The sequence below is a fragment of the Plecotus auritus genome (assembly GCF_963455305.1).
Source record: "Plecotus auritus genome assembly, chromosome: 1".
Lineage (NCBI taxonomy): Eukaryota > Metazoa > Chordata > Mammalia > Chiroptera > Vespertilionidae > Plecotus > Plecotus auritus.
In genome coordinates, this window is record NC_137770.1 from 118,315,292 (window position 1) to 118,329,940 (window position 14,649).

Below are 14,649 nucleotides of genomic sequence, written 5' to 3' on the forward strand. Positions count from 1 at the left end.
AGCTGCAGCGGCTTCATGAATATTCTGGGGCTCGGGAGCCGAGTGTTGCTGGAGGGCGCTCAGGGGAAGGCGGCCGCTGATGTAAGCTGGGTGGACAGCTGGGCTCCGCTTGGTTGCGGCGGGAACCCTGGGATGGGCCAGCCGGGCTCGACCAGAGGAGGCGAGGCACGCTCGCGCGTGGCTGGCCATAAAACCCGGGCGGCGGGGCAGACGAATAGCCCGTCTGCCCGCGGGACACACGCCCGGGAGGCGCGCAGGTCGTGCGCTCTGCGCTCCTGAGCCGCTTCTCCCGGCGCCCATTGTTCCCCGCGGGGCGGGGCGCCTGGAGCCCGGCCGCGCGCCGCGCCCCAGAACGCAGGAGGAAGGGAGGGAGTTCGGGATTCCCGCGCCCGGCCCGGGAGGAGGAGCGGCTCGGCGAGCCCAGGGACCAGGAGCCAGACTGGGAACCTCCCCGCGGCACGCAGCCTGCCCGAGTATGGGCGCCTGAGGCAGTCCGGAGCCGGCGGCGAAGGACGCGTCCCCGCGGGCGGACTGACCGGCAGGCGGACCTGGACTGTCCACCGCGCCGGTGCCCCCAGCCGGGTCCCCGGCCCTGGCACCATGGACAAGCTACCGCCGTCCATGCGCAAGCGACTTTACAGCCTTCCGCAGCAGGTGGGGGCCAAGGCGTGGATTATGGACGAGGAAGAGGACGCAGAGGAGGAGGGTGCTGGGGATCTCCAGGATCCCAGCCGCAGGAGCATCCGGCTGCGGCCCCTGCCCTCGCCCTTGGTAGCCGCAGGCGGCACCGAGTCCCGAGGCGCGGTCCTCGGGGCGGCGGACGGCGAGGGGCCCGCCCGTGGTACTGGCAAGTCCAGTACGAACGGTGACTGTAGGCGCCTCTGCGGGAGCCTGGCCTCGCTGGGCAGCAGGGGCGGCGGCGTAGCGGGTGGCAGCAGCAGTCACGGGCACTTACATGACTCCGCGGAGGAGAGGCGGCTCATTGCTGAGGGCGACGCGTCCCCGGGCGAGGACAGGATGCCTCCGGGCCTGGCGGGCGAGCCTGAGCGCCCCTGCTCCTCGGCGAAGCCCTCAGCCTCTCCGCCGCCACTCCAGCAGTCGCCGCAGTCAGCCTCCACCTCCTGCGAGCAGCCTTCGGTGGACACCGCTATCAAAGTGGAGGGACGCGCAGCCGCTGGCGACCAGATCCTCCCCGAGGCCGAGGTGCACCTGGGCCAGGCCGGCTTCATGCAGCGCCAGTTCGGGGCCATGCTCCAGCCCGGGGTCAACAAATTCTCCCTGAGGATGTTTGGCAGCCAGAAAGCCGTGGAGCGGGAGCAGGAGAGGGTTAAGTCAGCTGGGTTTTGGATTATCCACCCCTACAGCGACTTCAGGTAAGGAAGCCCATGTGCTCCGGGCTGTGGCAGGCATGCTCCTTCTCGGCCCTATCTCTTAGGCAGAGTTAACTTACTTTCCTTTCTCACATTGGAAGCTCCAAGAGAAGTGAGGCACCTCTAGGCTCCAAGACATCCCCAGGTATCCTTCCTGCACAGTGCAGGGAACTTTCCTCTGTGTTCTGGGCTGCAGACCTTGGCAACATTAAATGCTGGCTGAAAAGGTGTTCGGATCCTGACCTTAATCCATACATCTCTTCTGGACCACGGAGTCACAGTGGTCATCCTAGAGACAGTCCATTCAGCCTGAAGAACAAGGCCATGAAGGGAGACAGACCTCTTGGCAGCTGGGCCATCTCCTTGGGTGCTGACCCCCAAGCTGTTAATATCTGCCTCTGGTACCCTGGGGAGCTGTAGCTGGGGAGGGAGAGCTGAACCTCTGGAGGACTGAGGTCACTGGGGCCTCATGCCCAGGATGAAAGTCCTCTGCATCCACCTTGACTCTGGGCCCAGTCCCTCATGCCAAGTGGTAGGCCAGGAGTAGATACCCTGGGTAGCTGGTATCCAGACTGGCAGGACAGGATGACCTTGCTCACAGTGGTCAGTGAAGATGCCCTATACCCTGACTGATGAGCAGCTGTCATGTGACCCCAAGTTTATCCAGTGTACCGTCCTCACTCCAGTGGTCCAAGTTCCGGCAACTGCTAGGTCTTTCATGGGTCAGCTGTGGGTCCCCAAACAAACGGTGTGACTGCCAGTCAAGGAGAGGGACCTGCCCCCTCCTCCATTATCTGAGTCAGATGCCATTGCACAGCAGATACCACTCTGGGCCTGTGCAAAAAGAGAGATTGGTGATTGTCTCTGAAGTTGAAATCAGGGATTCCCCTACCTCAATCAAGGTCTTGGGTCTCCAGTGCTCCCTTGGGCTTTCTTGATACACAGGATTAAAGTGAGGGTCTTAAAAAACAGCCACCCTTTTGAGCTGGGTTTGATGCATTCTCTCTCTCTCTGAGCCCTGCCCCATATTGAGCTCTCTTACTTGCCTATCCTGCTTGTCTACCACTATAAATGAGCATTTTGTCAACTCAGAGCCCTCTTTGCAAACTCCAGGGAAGGTAGATTTGTTATGAGAACAAAGCCATTTCCATCCAATGAGAGAGATTTCTCATGCTGGGAATGACCAGTCAGGTAACACTTAAAATAGGTGGTGACCAGAAGGCCTCTCCCCTCTTTTTTCTTTTAAAATTTTATTTATTTATTTTTTGAAGGACTACTCTTCCAAACCTTATTGTCCAAAGTTCCCATTTCCAGAAGATCTTCACATTACGTGAACAAATGTGAGCCCTCCCGTCAGGAATTGTGGCTGGTTCCCAGTGCCAGCTTCCTAAAGTGTGGCCTCCCCTCTGGTCAGTACTGGGACTCAAGGACTGCAGCCTGAGCTAGGGAGGAGTAGGCAGTCCCCTGGGTGTCCTGGGTTTCTCCTCTTCCCTCTGAACTCCCTGGTGGTGGTTGGAGGTAAGCTGTGCCAGTATCAACCAGTTGAGATTGTTGAGGGGCCCTCCCTTCCCTTGCTCAGCTCTCCACCCTCTTTGTTGTCTGAAAGCCTCTGTTCAGGGTTCTCATCACCATCCTGGAGTTGGGGACTGTGAGGGACCAACTCCAGGCACACCTGTCCTTCATCAACAATAGGCATTGATTGAACATTTGGGCATTGGGCTGTGCCTTCCCAATCTCTCCTTATCCTGGATGGTGTAGAACTAGGACTGGGTTGACTGCATCAATGGGAGCCTTCCTGATCTTCCTCTACCCATCTTAGCATGTCTATTGCAGTCCACTGCTGCAGAATCTTCCACTATCTGCAGGCTGCCTGGGACATGGTGGAGGGGAGGTTGATGGGGTTAGGGAGGGGTGGATGCAGCAAGATTGAAAAATGGACAACAGTAAAAAGTCAGACTGGGCTTTGAATTTGGATTTGTCCAATAAGCAACAGGGACCAGTAGCTGGAAGAACACATCCTCTGTGTTCAGCCTGGTAGTTGTCTGCTGCTGGGGGTAGAGGGGGGTGAGAGGACAGAAATCTAAGAAAGACCATTTGTGTGAGCTTCTGAAGGAGCAGTGGTCAGGCCTCTCCTGTCACTAGGCCAGAGCAGTTGATGTCATTTTAAGCAGGTCCAAGAGGCAAAGACCTAGCTAAATCTTTAAGCTTAGGAACTGCAACACTCAACCCAACCTCACCCACTGCCCCTAACCCAGCGCCCCAAGCCTCAGCCCTCAAGTTTCAGCCACTAGCCTTGGGCCTCTATATGGTGCTAATCCCATTGCCTAGCTCAGGCTTTACAAGAACTTCTGCAAGCATTGCTTGGGCCAGTTGAGGATTTATTCATCATTTTGATGGGCAGGATGCATTGATCCAGCAGCATTGGTTTAATAAAGAATCGCTAGCAAACCATGATAGATTGAATGTGTGGTTTGGAGTTCAGAACTTGCTGTCATGGACTGCTTCCGACATCTATTCCTGGGGGGAAAAGGTTGGTGCCTTTTCTAAGGGCTGGAGAGTGGGCTGTGCTCTGAGAGACCCACATATTTATTGGCCATGTTCAATGATAGGCTTTTCTTGGCTACCTCTGCTTCTGCTCACCCCCTACCCCCACCTCCACACACCATGCCCTGGCTACTCCCATGACACCTCCAGGCTCCTAAGGCTTGTCTAGCCTCCCCTTCCCTCCTCTTCTACTACTCACTTGCCTTTTGAAACTTGTATATAAGGTTTGGTAAGGGAAGAGGCCAGGACACACAGCCCCTCAGGGCATTGTCCCAGGCTCCCGCCCAAGGTAGGTTGGGTTCTTGGGTCCTGGGCAGGTCCTTCCTTCCACATGAGCCATGTCCTGGAAGTTGGGCTTGGCAGTGGGAACCTAGAATAAATAAAACATAGCATCTCCATGATCTGGTTTTTCCAAGAGGAGAGAAAAGGATTGGGAACCCCATGTGAAGATGTACCTGGTTGTATTCCCAGAAGTTGGTCAGGCTTTCAAGGGTGAGGCTTTGGGGGGATGGAGGGAGAGGTGGGGGATTGTAGGCCTAGGGGTGTGTATATCTAGATGTCTGAGCAGGTGTCTGAGAATTTGTGGGTTGACATGGGACTGGCAGGGAAGTCCTTATGTGGGATGTCAGTTCTGGGGCTACTCCTGTGCTCCAAGCTCTATCTTGGCCTTGAGAATAGAGACAGGCAAGCTTGGCCTTTCTCATCCCTCTGCCCCCTCCCTCTGCTAGCCTGAGCCTTCTGAAGCTGTGAGGAAGGGAATGGAAGGAAAGGGAAAAGAAAGAAAGGGAAGAGAGGGTCCTTTTCTTGAGGAAGAACAACTGGGCCCCAAAATCATGGAAGCTGGGCCAATGGCCTCCTGTGCTGATAACTGGCCCTACACACTGCCATTGCCCACCTCACATCAGCTGCTCATTCCTGTCTGCTATGGGGCCCTGCTCAGGTTATGAGCCTTGTCCGAGTCTCAGTTTTCACCTAGGAAAATGGGAATCCCATTGCCTGTTATCATGTCAGACACAAATTGTACAACTGTGGTCACTCGTAGAGGTGAGAAGCTCAGCGCGCTGTCAAGAGAGCAGTGATGCTGTGGTGAGCCACACAGCCCCTGTCCACACTGCTTTCTTTCCTTACTCCTGGGCAGACTAGATGGGCCTCTGTCCTTGGCTCAAGCGAGTTGTTCTGAACCTGAATCAGAGGCCTAACTGAGAACCTGTTGGAAATCACAGTCTCTATCCAGAAAGATAAATGTGCATCCAGACACACAATATCACACTCAATTTCTGGGATCTGTGGACCCCCTAAGTTGAAGACCATCTAGGTTGTGAACCTCACTCTAGTCTAGGCCATCCCAGAAGAGAGTTCTGGCCTGGTAGGAGCAGGTGCTAGCCTCCTAAAGCTGGCTTTCCTGGTGCCCTCTGTAATCTGAGGCTTGGGCCTCCCATTGCCAGCAATGGGAGGAAACGAAAACACAGTTCGATGTCTGAAGAAGAAAAGGTGCTCTGCTTGGGAACTAGTTTCAGTTCTGTCTCTTCAGTCCCACACCTATACCTCTCCCTTTCAACCATGGGAAGGACTGTTCAGGTAGGAGTTAGTGAGGCAGAAGGCAGCAGCTTTGACTCTGGGGCTGGGGGGGTGGTTCTGCGGCCCCTCCTAGAGTAGACCTTCCAGGGCCATTGCCCAGAAATGCAGCTTCTGCTATCAGTGCAGAAAGCCAGGCTGAAAGTGCTGCAGGCCGTGGTGCAAGTGGAAGGGGAAGGGCACCTTGGTACAGAGTGGAATTCCAAGGTGAGCTGCCTGGGCGGTGCTGTCGGCTGGCACAGTGGGCAGCAGGATTCTCTCGTGATGAGGGTGTGCTCCACCTGATAAGACTGTGGTTAGTAGAGGGTATGCTCAGGCTGAGGTCTCCCTGGATGCTGATAATGCACAGAAACCGCATGGGTCAGGACCCTTACATTGCTGGGTGGGAGGCCTGGACTCCAGCCTCTCCCTGTTGCAAGATTTCAGGCCCTGGTCTGGTTTCTACGTAATTAGGCAGGGGCCTCTCCCCTGTCCAGCCATGCCCCATTTGCTCCCTTAGCTGTTGCGAGCCATTGCAGGTGGCCTACTCCCCCCCTACACACACACAATTCTGGGCTGTCTGCCTGTCCATCTTCTCTCCTCTCTCATGCTTTAGGACCCCAGGTCTTCTGGGATGCCTTCTCAGGTCATTGCAACCACCATCATTCCTCTCCCTCCATGGCATTTGAATGGAGCTTTGTGTTTATTATAATGCCGTGCTTCCCACACTGTCATGTCATCCAATCCACCAATACAGATTCTGACTCATTAGGTTTTGGGCGGGGGCTGAGATTCTGCATTTCTGATAAACGCCCAGGTGATGCAATGCTGCTGGTGCCCAGAACATGTTTATAGTACTGAAGTTCAGACCCTGTGTTTGTTTTGTGCTTAGCCTGGGCTCCCTGACTGAGTTCCCTGAGGGCACTCTGTCTTCTCCCTTTGACCTCCAGTGTCCAATACAGCAGGGTGAATTCTGTGAACTGGCTGAGCAGACCTCAGCCACAGAGGTAGGTTACAAACCTGGGGTGTCGGATTCACAGTCTTCCTCCATTCCTTCATGGCTGCTTGGACCCTGCTGGCCTTGGATGCTGGCTGTCAGGATGGAGTGAACAAGGGGAGGCCAGGTGGCCAGAGGGCCCTCATTCATCCATCCTGTCTCATTGCTTTGGCAGCTTCTTTCCCATTCTAAGGAGGAGAAGGGGCAGGGAGTGCAGTGACTACTGTGCTGCAGTGAGATTCCCCGAAAGGAACAGATGTTGTCAGTGAGAGTCCAGAGGTTCCGGGAGAGGAGAGCCAGTGTGAGGTGGCTCCGACTGGATGGCTGGGAGGACAGAGGCATCCTCTAAGAGCAGTTGCCTTGGCACCTTAAGGTGTGAAGGTGTGGTGGGGGATTGTCTGAATCTTAATGCCACCCTCCCCTGCCCCATACATGCCTAGCAGACTCCCCTGTGGGCTGGGCTCATTGGTTACTTCTCTCTGACCTCTCATCCTGGAAGAAGGTCTACCCAGTCCACATACAGATGATGGGGCTGACAAGTGTCATAACAACCTGAGTGGCCTGTGCAATTGCCACTCTCTCTGCAGCAGAAAATTCAGCCCCAGTCCCTGGGGGGTTTGTTATAAAACTAAGGAAGCAGCCAGCTCCAGCACACATACCTCTTGGCTCAAGGGCTCTTACAAAGCTGCTACTGCCAGTTGCTAATTAATAGAAGGGCTACTGAGGCTGGCCAGGCCATCTTGCTTGAGCCCAGGGGATGATGAAGAATCCACCTTTCCCAGCCAGAGCAGGCCATGGGGAGGGCAGGGGCATTGCTTTGGCTTTAGAGAGGATGTTCTCTGCTAGCCAGGCTTTACTGAGAAAGCATTGTCAGGGACCTGGAAATCTGTGATCCCAAAGCCTAGGAGGCCACTCAGAATCACTCCCTACCATCAGCCCCTGTCCAGAATGGGGGAGAGAGGCAGCACAGAGAGGTGGTGAGCTCCCCACCACTGTGTACTGAGGCCAGAGGTTACTAAGCAGCATTTATCCCATGGACCAACTACAGTGCCTAGATGTGTTCTGTTTGGCCAGCATAATGTGTCATAACAAATCTGAGACAATGTTTTAAAGTGGAAAGATGTAACATAAAAATTTTGCTTTTGGGTTTCTCTTGAAAAATTGGAAACCCTGGCAACTTTGGGCCCACATTCCCACCCCACAGTAGGGAGCTGGAGCAGACTAGAGGCTGCCCTCTTTAAATTGGCTTCTGCTCTCCAGTTGCCCACAACCTACCTGTCCCACACCCAACAATGTCACTCATGCCCATTTAGCTGCCTGAGTTTATAATCCTAGACTCAAATCAATAGAGACTAAGGGCAGGGGGGTTCACAGATCAGTAACCACCATTTATGAGCCATCTACCATGTTGCCAGACTGTGCTAATAGTTTTATACCTCATATTTCATTTACTTTCCATAGCATCCAGAAAAATAGGTCCTATTGTCCCCAATTTACAGGTAAGAAAACAGGCTTTGATGGGGAAAAAAATATTTGCCCCAAATCATGTAGCTAGAAAGAACCAGAACTGGCATTTGAACCTGGCCTCTAGGACTCTAAAATCATATTTATGCCTCTTTTCTCTTCCTTTTTTTTTTTGGTTAGCTTTAAAAAGTTAAATCACTAAAGTAGTTCAATAAAACATTCTCCTGAGACTAAAAACATTGCAGGTAATGTTTGACCACATATATCTGTGTGGAGGGGCTGTGAGGAGCTGGGGTTCAGCTGGCATGGGAAATATATCAGGTCTTAGAATACCAGCTACAGGCCTTAACAAGCTCCTGGCCTAAAGCCTTTATTTTATAAACTAGTGGCCCAGTGCACAAATTCATGCACATTGAAAGGAAATTAATTAGAAGAAATATTTTAATATTGCTGTTCGCCCTTTCTCTATAATAGAAGTGTCAACCAAATTCACGATTGACAATGACATATGGAAACATGCGTGTGATTGGCACCAGCGAGAGCTTTATATGTATTGCGCATGCACAAGTCAACTTAGCCTTTTGTATGTATAGAATAAACTTGCTTAATTAGACCTGCTTTCTGATGTAGCTAAACTTTTTCCAGCCCAGTGAAGCACCTCAACTTCTCTTTCAGGTAATTGTCAGCAAAACAGCAGTAAACATCAACATGAAGCAGATTATTATTGTAGATCACACAGGGAGAACAAAGGGTAAAATATTTAACTGCAGCAGTGTTTGACTATATTCTGCGCAGTGAGAAAACCTGAAGTCATTTTCAAGGTCCACCATTTCTTCCTTCTTTTCAGTTTGGTCAGGTTTCTAAGCTTTCTAAATCTCCATTTTCCAGCTAATGAAAAGAAAATAGGATTCCACCGAGTCTCCCATCTACCTACTCCAGGATTTCTGTGAGGGTCAAATGAGATGAGGCACATGAAAATGCTTCACAGACATTTGGTTACAGTGTGAAGTGTTTGCACCTGGCTATAAAGCAAGTCATGTTCATGGGCTGAAGAAACTGCAAGGAGGCTAGTCACTAGGGAGAGGAAGCCGGATGTTGCTACGTGACATCATCACCCGGAAAGACACCTAGCATATTAGCCTTTTATAGATATGTACACTAGAGGCCCAAAGCATGAAATTCATACAAGAGTAGGCCTTCATTCCCTCAGCTGCTGGCACCGGCTTCCCTCTGGCACCTGGGACCCAGGCTTCCCTTGCAGCCCCATCTTTTTCTGGAAGGTCGTTCAGAAGGATGTCTGGTCTAATTATCATATTACGCTTTTATTATTATAGATGGCCTGTCACTAGGAAGAGGAAGCTGGGCATTGCTGCATGACGTCATTACCTGATGCTCACAGCCACTGTTTCCAGGCTGGGCTGGGCTGTGGATTGCATTTTGTGCCATGGCAGCGTTGGCTGTGATTTGGTGGGCTGTCGCTCTGGGGTGGGGGGGGGGGGGGCCTGTGTCCCACTTGGGGGAAGCTGAGTGTTGCTTTGTGGGCGCTAGGTCCACGCTGCTGTTTCTCTGTAAATGGCCAATGTGCGTCATGGCAACTCCTGCGGTGAGTGTCTGCCCCCTGGTGGTCAGTGCACATCATGGTGACCAGTCAGATGGGTGGAGGGACACTTAGCATATTAGCATATATATATAGACTAGAGGCCCAGTGCACAAAATTCGTGCACGGTGGGGGGGGTTGTCCCTCAGCCCAGCCTGCACCCTCTCCAATCTGGGACCCCTCAGGGGATGTCTGACTGCCCGGGATCGGGCCTAAACAGGCAGTCAGACATCCCTATCACAATCCAGGACTGCTGGCTCCCAACTGCTCGCCTGCCTGCCTTCTTGATTGCCCCTAACTGCTTCTGCCTGCCAGCCTGATCACCCCCTAACCACTTCCCTGCCAGCCTGATGGATGCCTAACTGCTCCCCTGCCAGCCTGTTTGCCCCTAACTGCCCTCCCCTGCAGGCCTGGTCACTACTAACTGCCCTCCCCTGCCAGCCTGGTCACCCCTAACTGCCCTCCCCTGCAGGCCTGGTCACCCCTAACTGCCCTCCCTTGCAGGCCTGGTCCCCCCCAACTGCTCTCCCCTGCAAGCCTGGTCACCCCTAACTGCCCTCCCCTGCAGGCCTGTTCCCCCCCAACTTCCCTCCCTTGCAGGCCTGGTCCCCCCCAACTGCTCTCCCCTGCAAGCCTGGTCACCCCTAACTGCCCTCCCCTGCAGGCCTGGTACCCCCCAATTGCCCTCCCCTGCAGGCCTGGTACCCCCCAACTGCCCTTCCCTGCAGACCCAGTCACCCCCAACTTCCCTCCTCTGCCGGCTGGGTCACCCCTAACTGCCCTCTCCTGCACGCTTGATCGCCCACAACTGCCCTCCCTTGCAGGCCTGGTCCCTCCCAACTGCCCTCCCCTGCTGGCCATCTTGTGGTGGCCATCTTGTGTCCACATGGGGGCAGGATCTTTGACCACATGGGGGCAGCCATCTTGTGTGTTGGAGTGATAGTCAATCTGCATATTACTCTTTTATTAGATAGGATAGAGGCCTGGTGCACAGGTGGGGGCCAGCTGGTTTGCCCTGAAGGGTGTCCCGGATCAGGGTGGGGGTTCCCTTGGGGCATGGGGCGGCCTGGGTGAGGGGCCTGTGGTGGTTTGCAGGCCGGCCATGCCCCCTGGTGACCCAAGTGGAGGCCCTGGTATCTGGGGTTTATTTATCTTCTACAATTGAAACTTTGTAGCCTGGAGCGGAGTCAAGCCTTCTGCTTGCTCCCTGGTGGCAGCCATTTTTTTCTTTGGATTTATGTATCTTCTATAATTGAAACTGTGTAGCCTTAAGCAGAGACCTGGGCCGCCCAGGGTGTGCGGAAAGCTTAGCTTCCTCCATCACCAGGGCAACCCTAACCTCCTGCTCTTTCCAGATCCAGGCTGCCGCCATTTATGTTTGGTTTTATGTATCTTCTATCATTGAAACTTTGTAGCCTTGAGTGGAGGCCTAGGCTGGCAAAGGCAGGCGGAAAGCTTGGCTTCCTCCATCGCCGGGGAAACCCAAGCCTCCCTCCTGCTCTCTGTGGCCATAGGCATCTTGGTTGGGTTTATTTGCATATTTGCTCCTGATTGGCTGGTGGGCGTGGCTTGTGAGCGTGGCTTGTGGTTGTAGCAGAGTCATGGTTAATTTGCATATTACTCTTTTATTATATAGGATTGGGAGCACAGAACTAGAGAGGGCAAGCAACCAGCCTGAGGTCACTGATAAGACTGTCAGAGATGAAACTGGAACCCAAGTGGGTTATATAACATCTGGCTGCAAGGGTCTTACAGCCCCACAGTATCTCCTGAGGATGTCTCCAGCCAGGGAAGGCTTTTACTTAATGCTCTTGTCATTGGAGCTTTAAAAAAAAAAAATCATCTCCCTAGCGCCATGCCTAAAGTTTGGGGTGAGAGGTATTTTCAGGGTCTCTTCTTAATTTAAGCTCATCCAATGAGAAGGAGTCTTTCTTTATCTGAAGATGCAGCATCTGGAAGCTGAGACATGCCTATCCTAACCCCACACTCTGGGGCTATGGTTCCCAGGGATGCTGGAGTAGGATGCTTGCCCACCTGCTCCTCCCCTGGCAGGTTCTGATAGGAGTGGAGACCTTTGAGATTTTGGAACCACATCCAGTGACATTGATGCACCTGTTCCATGATATGAGTGATTGGGGTTCAAAAGGGAAGGGGTCAAGTAGACAATGGTATGTAGCTATGTTCTCTCCACCAGAGAAATAGGTGTTCACATGATCTATTTATTACATCCTTCAGAGAAGTGAGGACATGGAGTCAGTCTGTGGTTTAAGGGCTCAATTTCTGTCCACAGTTGGGGCTCAGTGTGTGAACAGGGTTAGGGCTCAGTGTGTGAATAGGTTCTGGGCTCAGTGTGTGAGCAGGGTTGGGGCTCAGCATGTGAGCATGTTGGGGCCCAGTGTGTGAGCAAATCGGGGTTCAGTGTGTAAGCAGGGTTAAGGCTCAATATGAGGCCACAGTTTGGGCCCAGACTGATCAGGATTAGAGCTGAGTCTATTTTCAGGATCATAGTTCAGCCTGGGACCAAGATAAGGCCTTGGTCTGAGGTCAGGAACAAAGCCTCTGAGCCAACCCAGTTTGTCCCTGAGACACTGCGTCTTGGGGCAGTGTGGGCATGTTGCCAAACCCTCCCTTGTGCTCTCACCTTTAGGAAGCCCTCCCTTCCTCTAAGCTCCTTGAGCTCCTACACCTCTTAGCATCTGAGCCAGCTAATTGGCCAAATAGCTAATTGGCCAAATAGCTAATTGGTCCTTTCTGGGAGGTAAAGTATAAATTACAAATAAAGAACAGTACCACCTCTGCTGGACACCAGAACCAAGTCTCACATGTGACCACTCCTACCCTGCTTTGCTTTCTCATTGTTGGGGGCTAGTGTGTGTCTTCTCAGCCAGGCAGCCAGCTTGTGGCTCCTGCAGAGCAGTGCTCAGGGTTGGTAAGATAGGTGTGCTGGCTTGATAGAGAGACGCCCTGCACCTCACTGCACCCCCGGCTCTGGGCTCCCACAAATTGCAGAACAAGCAGCAGGATTTCCAGGTCTGCTCACAGCAGCTGTGGGGCCTGATAATTGGCTGCTGCTGATTTTGTGTCCGTCTAAGCATTTACCTGTGTGGGTGGACATGTTATGTCTGCATGAACAAGGCTTTAAAACATAACACGGGGTTGGCTAATACATTGTCTTCTGGGCTTGGGGTGGGGCAAGCCAAGGTGGGGTGTGTGCCTTTAGAGACCAGATGTTTCATTCTAAGACTGTTTTCACCCATTATGGAGGATGGGGGTCACTATCCACTTAGCTAAGAGGATAAAAGATTCAGCTCCTCTTAGGGTCCCTGGATCTGGTTTAGGGGAGGGCAGAGAAAATGTAAACCTTATGGATTGATGGTCAGGGAAGACTTCCTGGAGGAAGCAGATCAGAACTGGATCTGAAGAGGGAAGCATTCTGCACAATTTCTTGGCAGCTGGTATCTGGAAGCTTGAGGTAAGGGATCGCCTGGCTGGGGTGGGTGTTGGCAGGCACTGAGGGCAGGCTACTTAGAATCTGCCTCTTTGGACCTGTTTGTCTTAAACTCTGCTCTTCACCTGTGAGGACTTTGACCCCACTGCCCCAGATAATGTTCTGATGCTGCGTGTGTGTGTGTGTGTGTGTGTGTGTTTGCATGTGTGTTTGAGTGCCCTTACAGCCCAAGGGAGCTCCTCAGGGCCCTAGCCCCAGCTGCACAACCTTAGGAGATCCCCTTCTTCTGATGTGTTAGGGCCCAGAAGGCAGGGGTTGCTGCTGTAATAACATTACTGAGCATGTGGCCTGGAGCCCAGAAGTAATTACCCTGAGGTTCCCCATCACAGGCTGAAACAGCCTCTGTCAATAATTAATATGAGTTCCCAACCTTGCACCACCAAAGCTAGTACCCGGCTCTCCCACCTATAGTTTGCCAGAGGGTACGGTTACTGTTCCCTTCCCCAGAAACAGGAAAGACCCTCAGGCCCACAGGTCTTGTCCATGCCATTGGCACCTTTTAGAAGAAAGTTGATGGCTGGTCCACCCTGGAGCCCTGGGTCCTCTTGTTCTGAGCTTTCCCTGCTGTGACTGTCCACCCCTTCCACACTGCGTTTACCCTCCAGACCCTGATCCTGTTCTGCTGTGTGACTTCAGCAAAGTCCTTTCCTCTCTGTATTCAGGATCAGTCTGCAGCTGAGAAGAGAGCAAAGCTAATTGGCCAAATAGGTGTTGAACCCATAATCCTGACCCCATTAGTACAAATTGAGCCAGTGGGGCAGGGACAGCTACCCACAAGCAGAACTGATGAGAATATCCCCCTTTTACAGAAATGCAGCCAGACGTGCTCCTAGGGTAGGTGGGGATTCCTTACCTACGGGCCTCTTTCTGCTGAGGCTCTGCCCTTGTCCTGGGGGATGGAGCCAGGGTCTCCCTGGCATGTTGTGTGGTATTGGTTTGCTCTGTTGAGTCCTCCCTCTCCCCTGTTGGAATAGAGATCAGGTTTTTTATTTGTTCCCTGGGCAAAGGCCCCAAACCACCTCTTCTTAGCCACCTCTCCTCAGGGACAATATCTCTTCCTGGAAGCTCAGACCTGGCCTCCAAGAGTTCAAGTCACACTGGACAAACTATGGTTGAGGAGTCCCAAGGGACAGGCGAGCAGAACCATCAACTTTGGAATTGGCAGGGGAAGGAACTCAACAAGCCTTTTATCCTGTCCCACAGGCTCTGGGCGGTTGTCATCTAGCTGCCTTGTTCTGCACCTTCTGGAGACAGAGCCGAGGGTGTGACGAGAGGCCAGGTGAAAACCTGACCCGTCCAGTTTTGTGGACTGAGTTGATGCCTCACCTCCCAGGGCCTTGATTTTCTCATGTAAAATTGGGCCAGAGACGGGGGCGGGGTGGTTATTTTTAGCAAGACCCTCAAAGCTTCAGTGGGCAATCACAAAGTTACCAGGGAGCTTCATGCAATTACAGATGCCTGCGCCTCCTTGGGTGAGGCCCAGGGAGGTATGATTTTGGGAGCACCCAGGTGATTCTTCTTCTGTCACCCAGGAAGCCCCTTCCACATGAACGGTCTGCAATTCCCTGATGGCACCATGTTTGCTGTAGCCCTGCAGTGTTCCCGGGAGTCTGGG

At 53.0% G+C, this 14,649-nt stretch overlaps 1 protein-coding gene across 2 annotated transcripts in view; it reads left to right on the top strand.

Annotated features, from left to right (window-relative positions):
- Nucleotides 1-411: 411 nt before the first annotated feature.
- The window catches only part of HCN4 (hyperpolarization activated cyclic nucleotide gated potassium channel 4), a 96,448-nt gene continuing 82,210 nt past the window's right edge, over nt 412-14,649 (top strand). For both annotated transcript variants that reach the window (XM_080656994.1, XM_080656993.1), the window contains exon 1: nt 412-1,373. In XM_080656994.1, the coding sequence (XP_080513120.1) occupies nt 601-1,373 (773 nt within the window). In that variant the 5' untranslated portion in view covers nt 412-600. The remainder of the gene's footprint in view (nt 1,374-14,649) is intronic.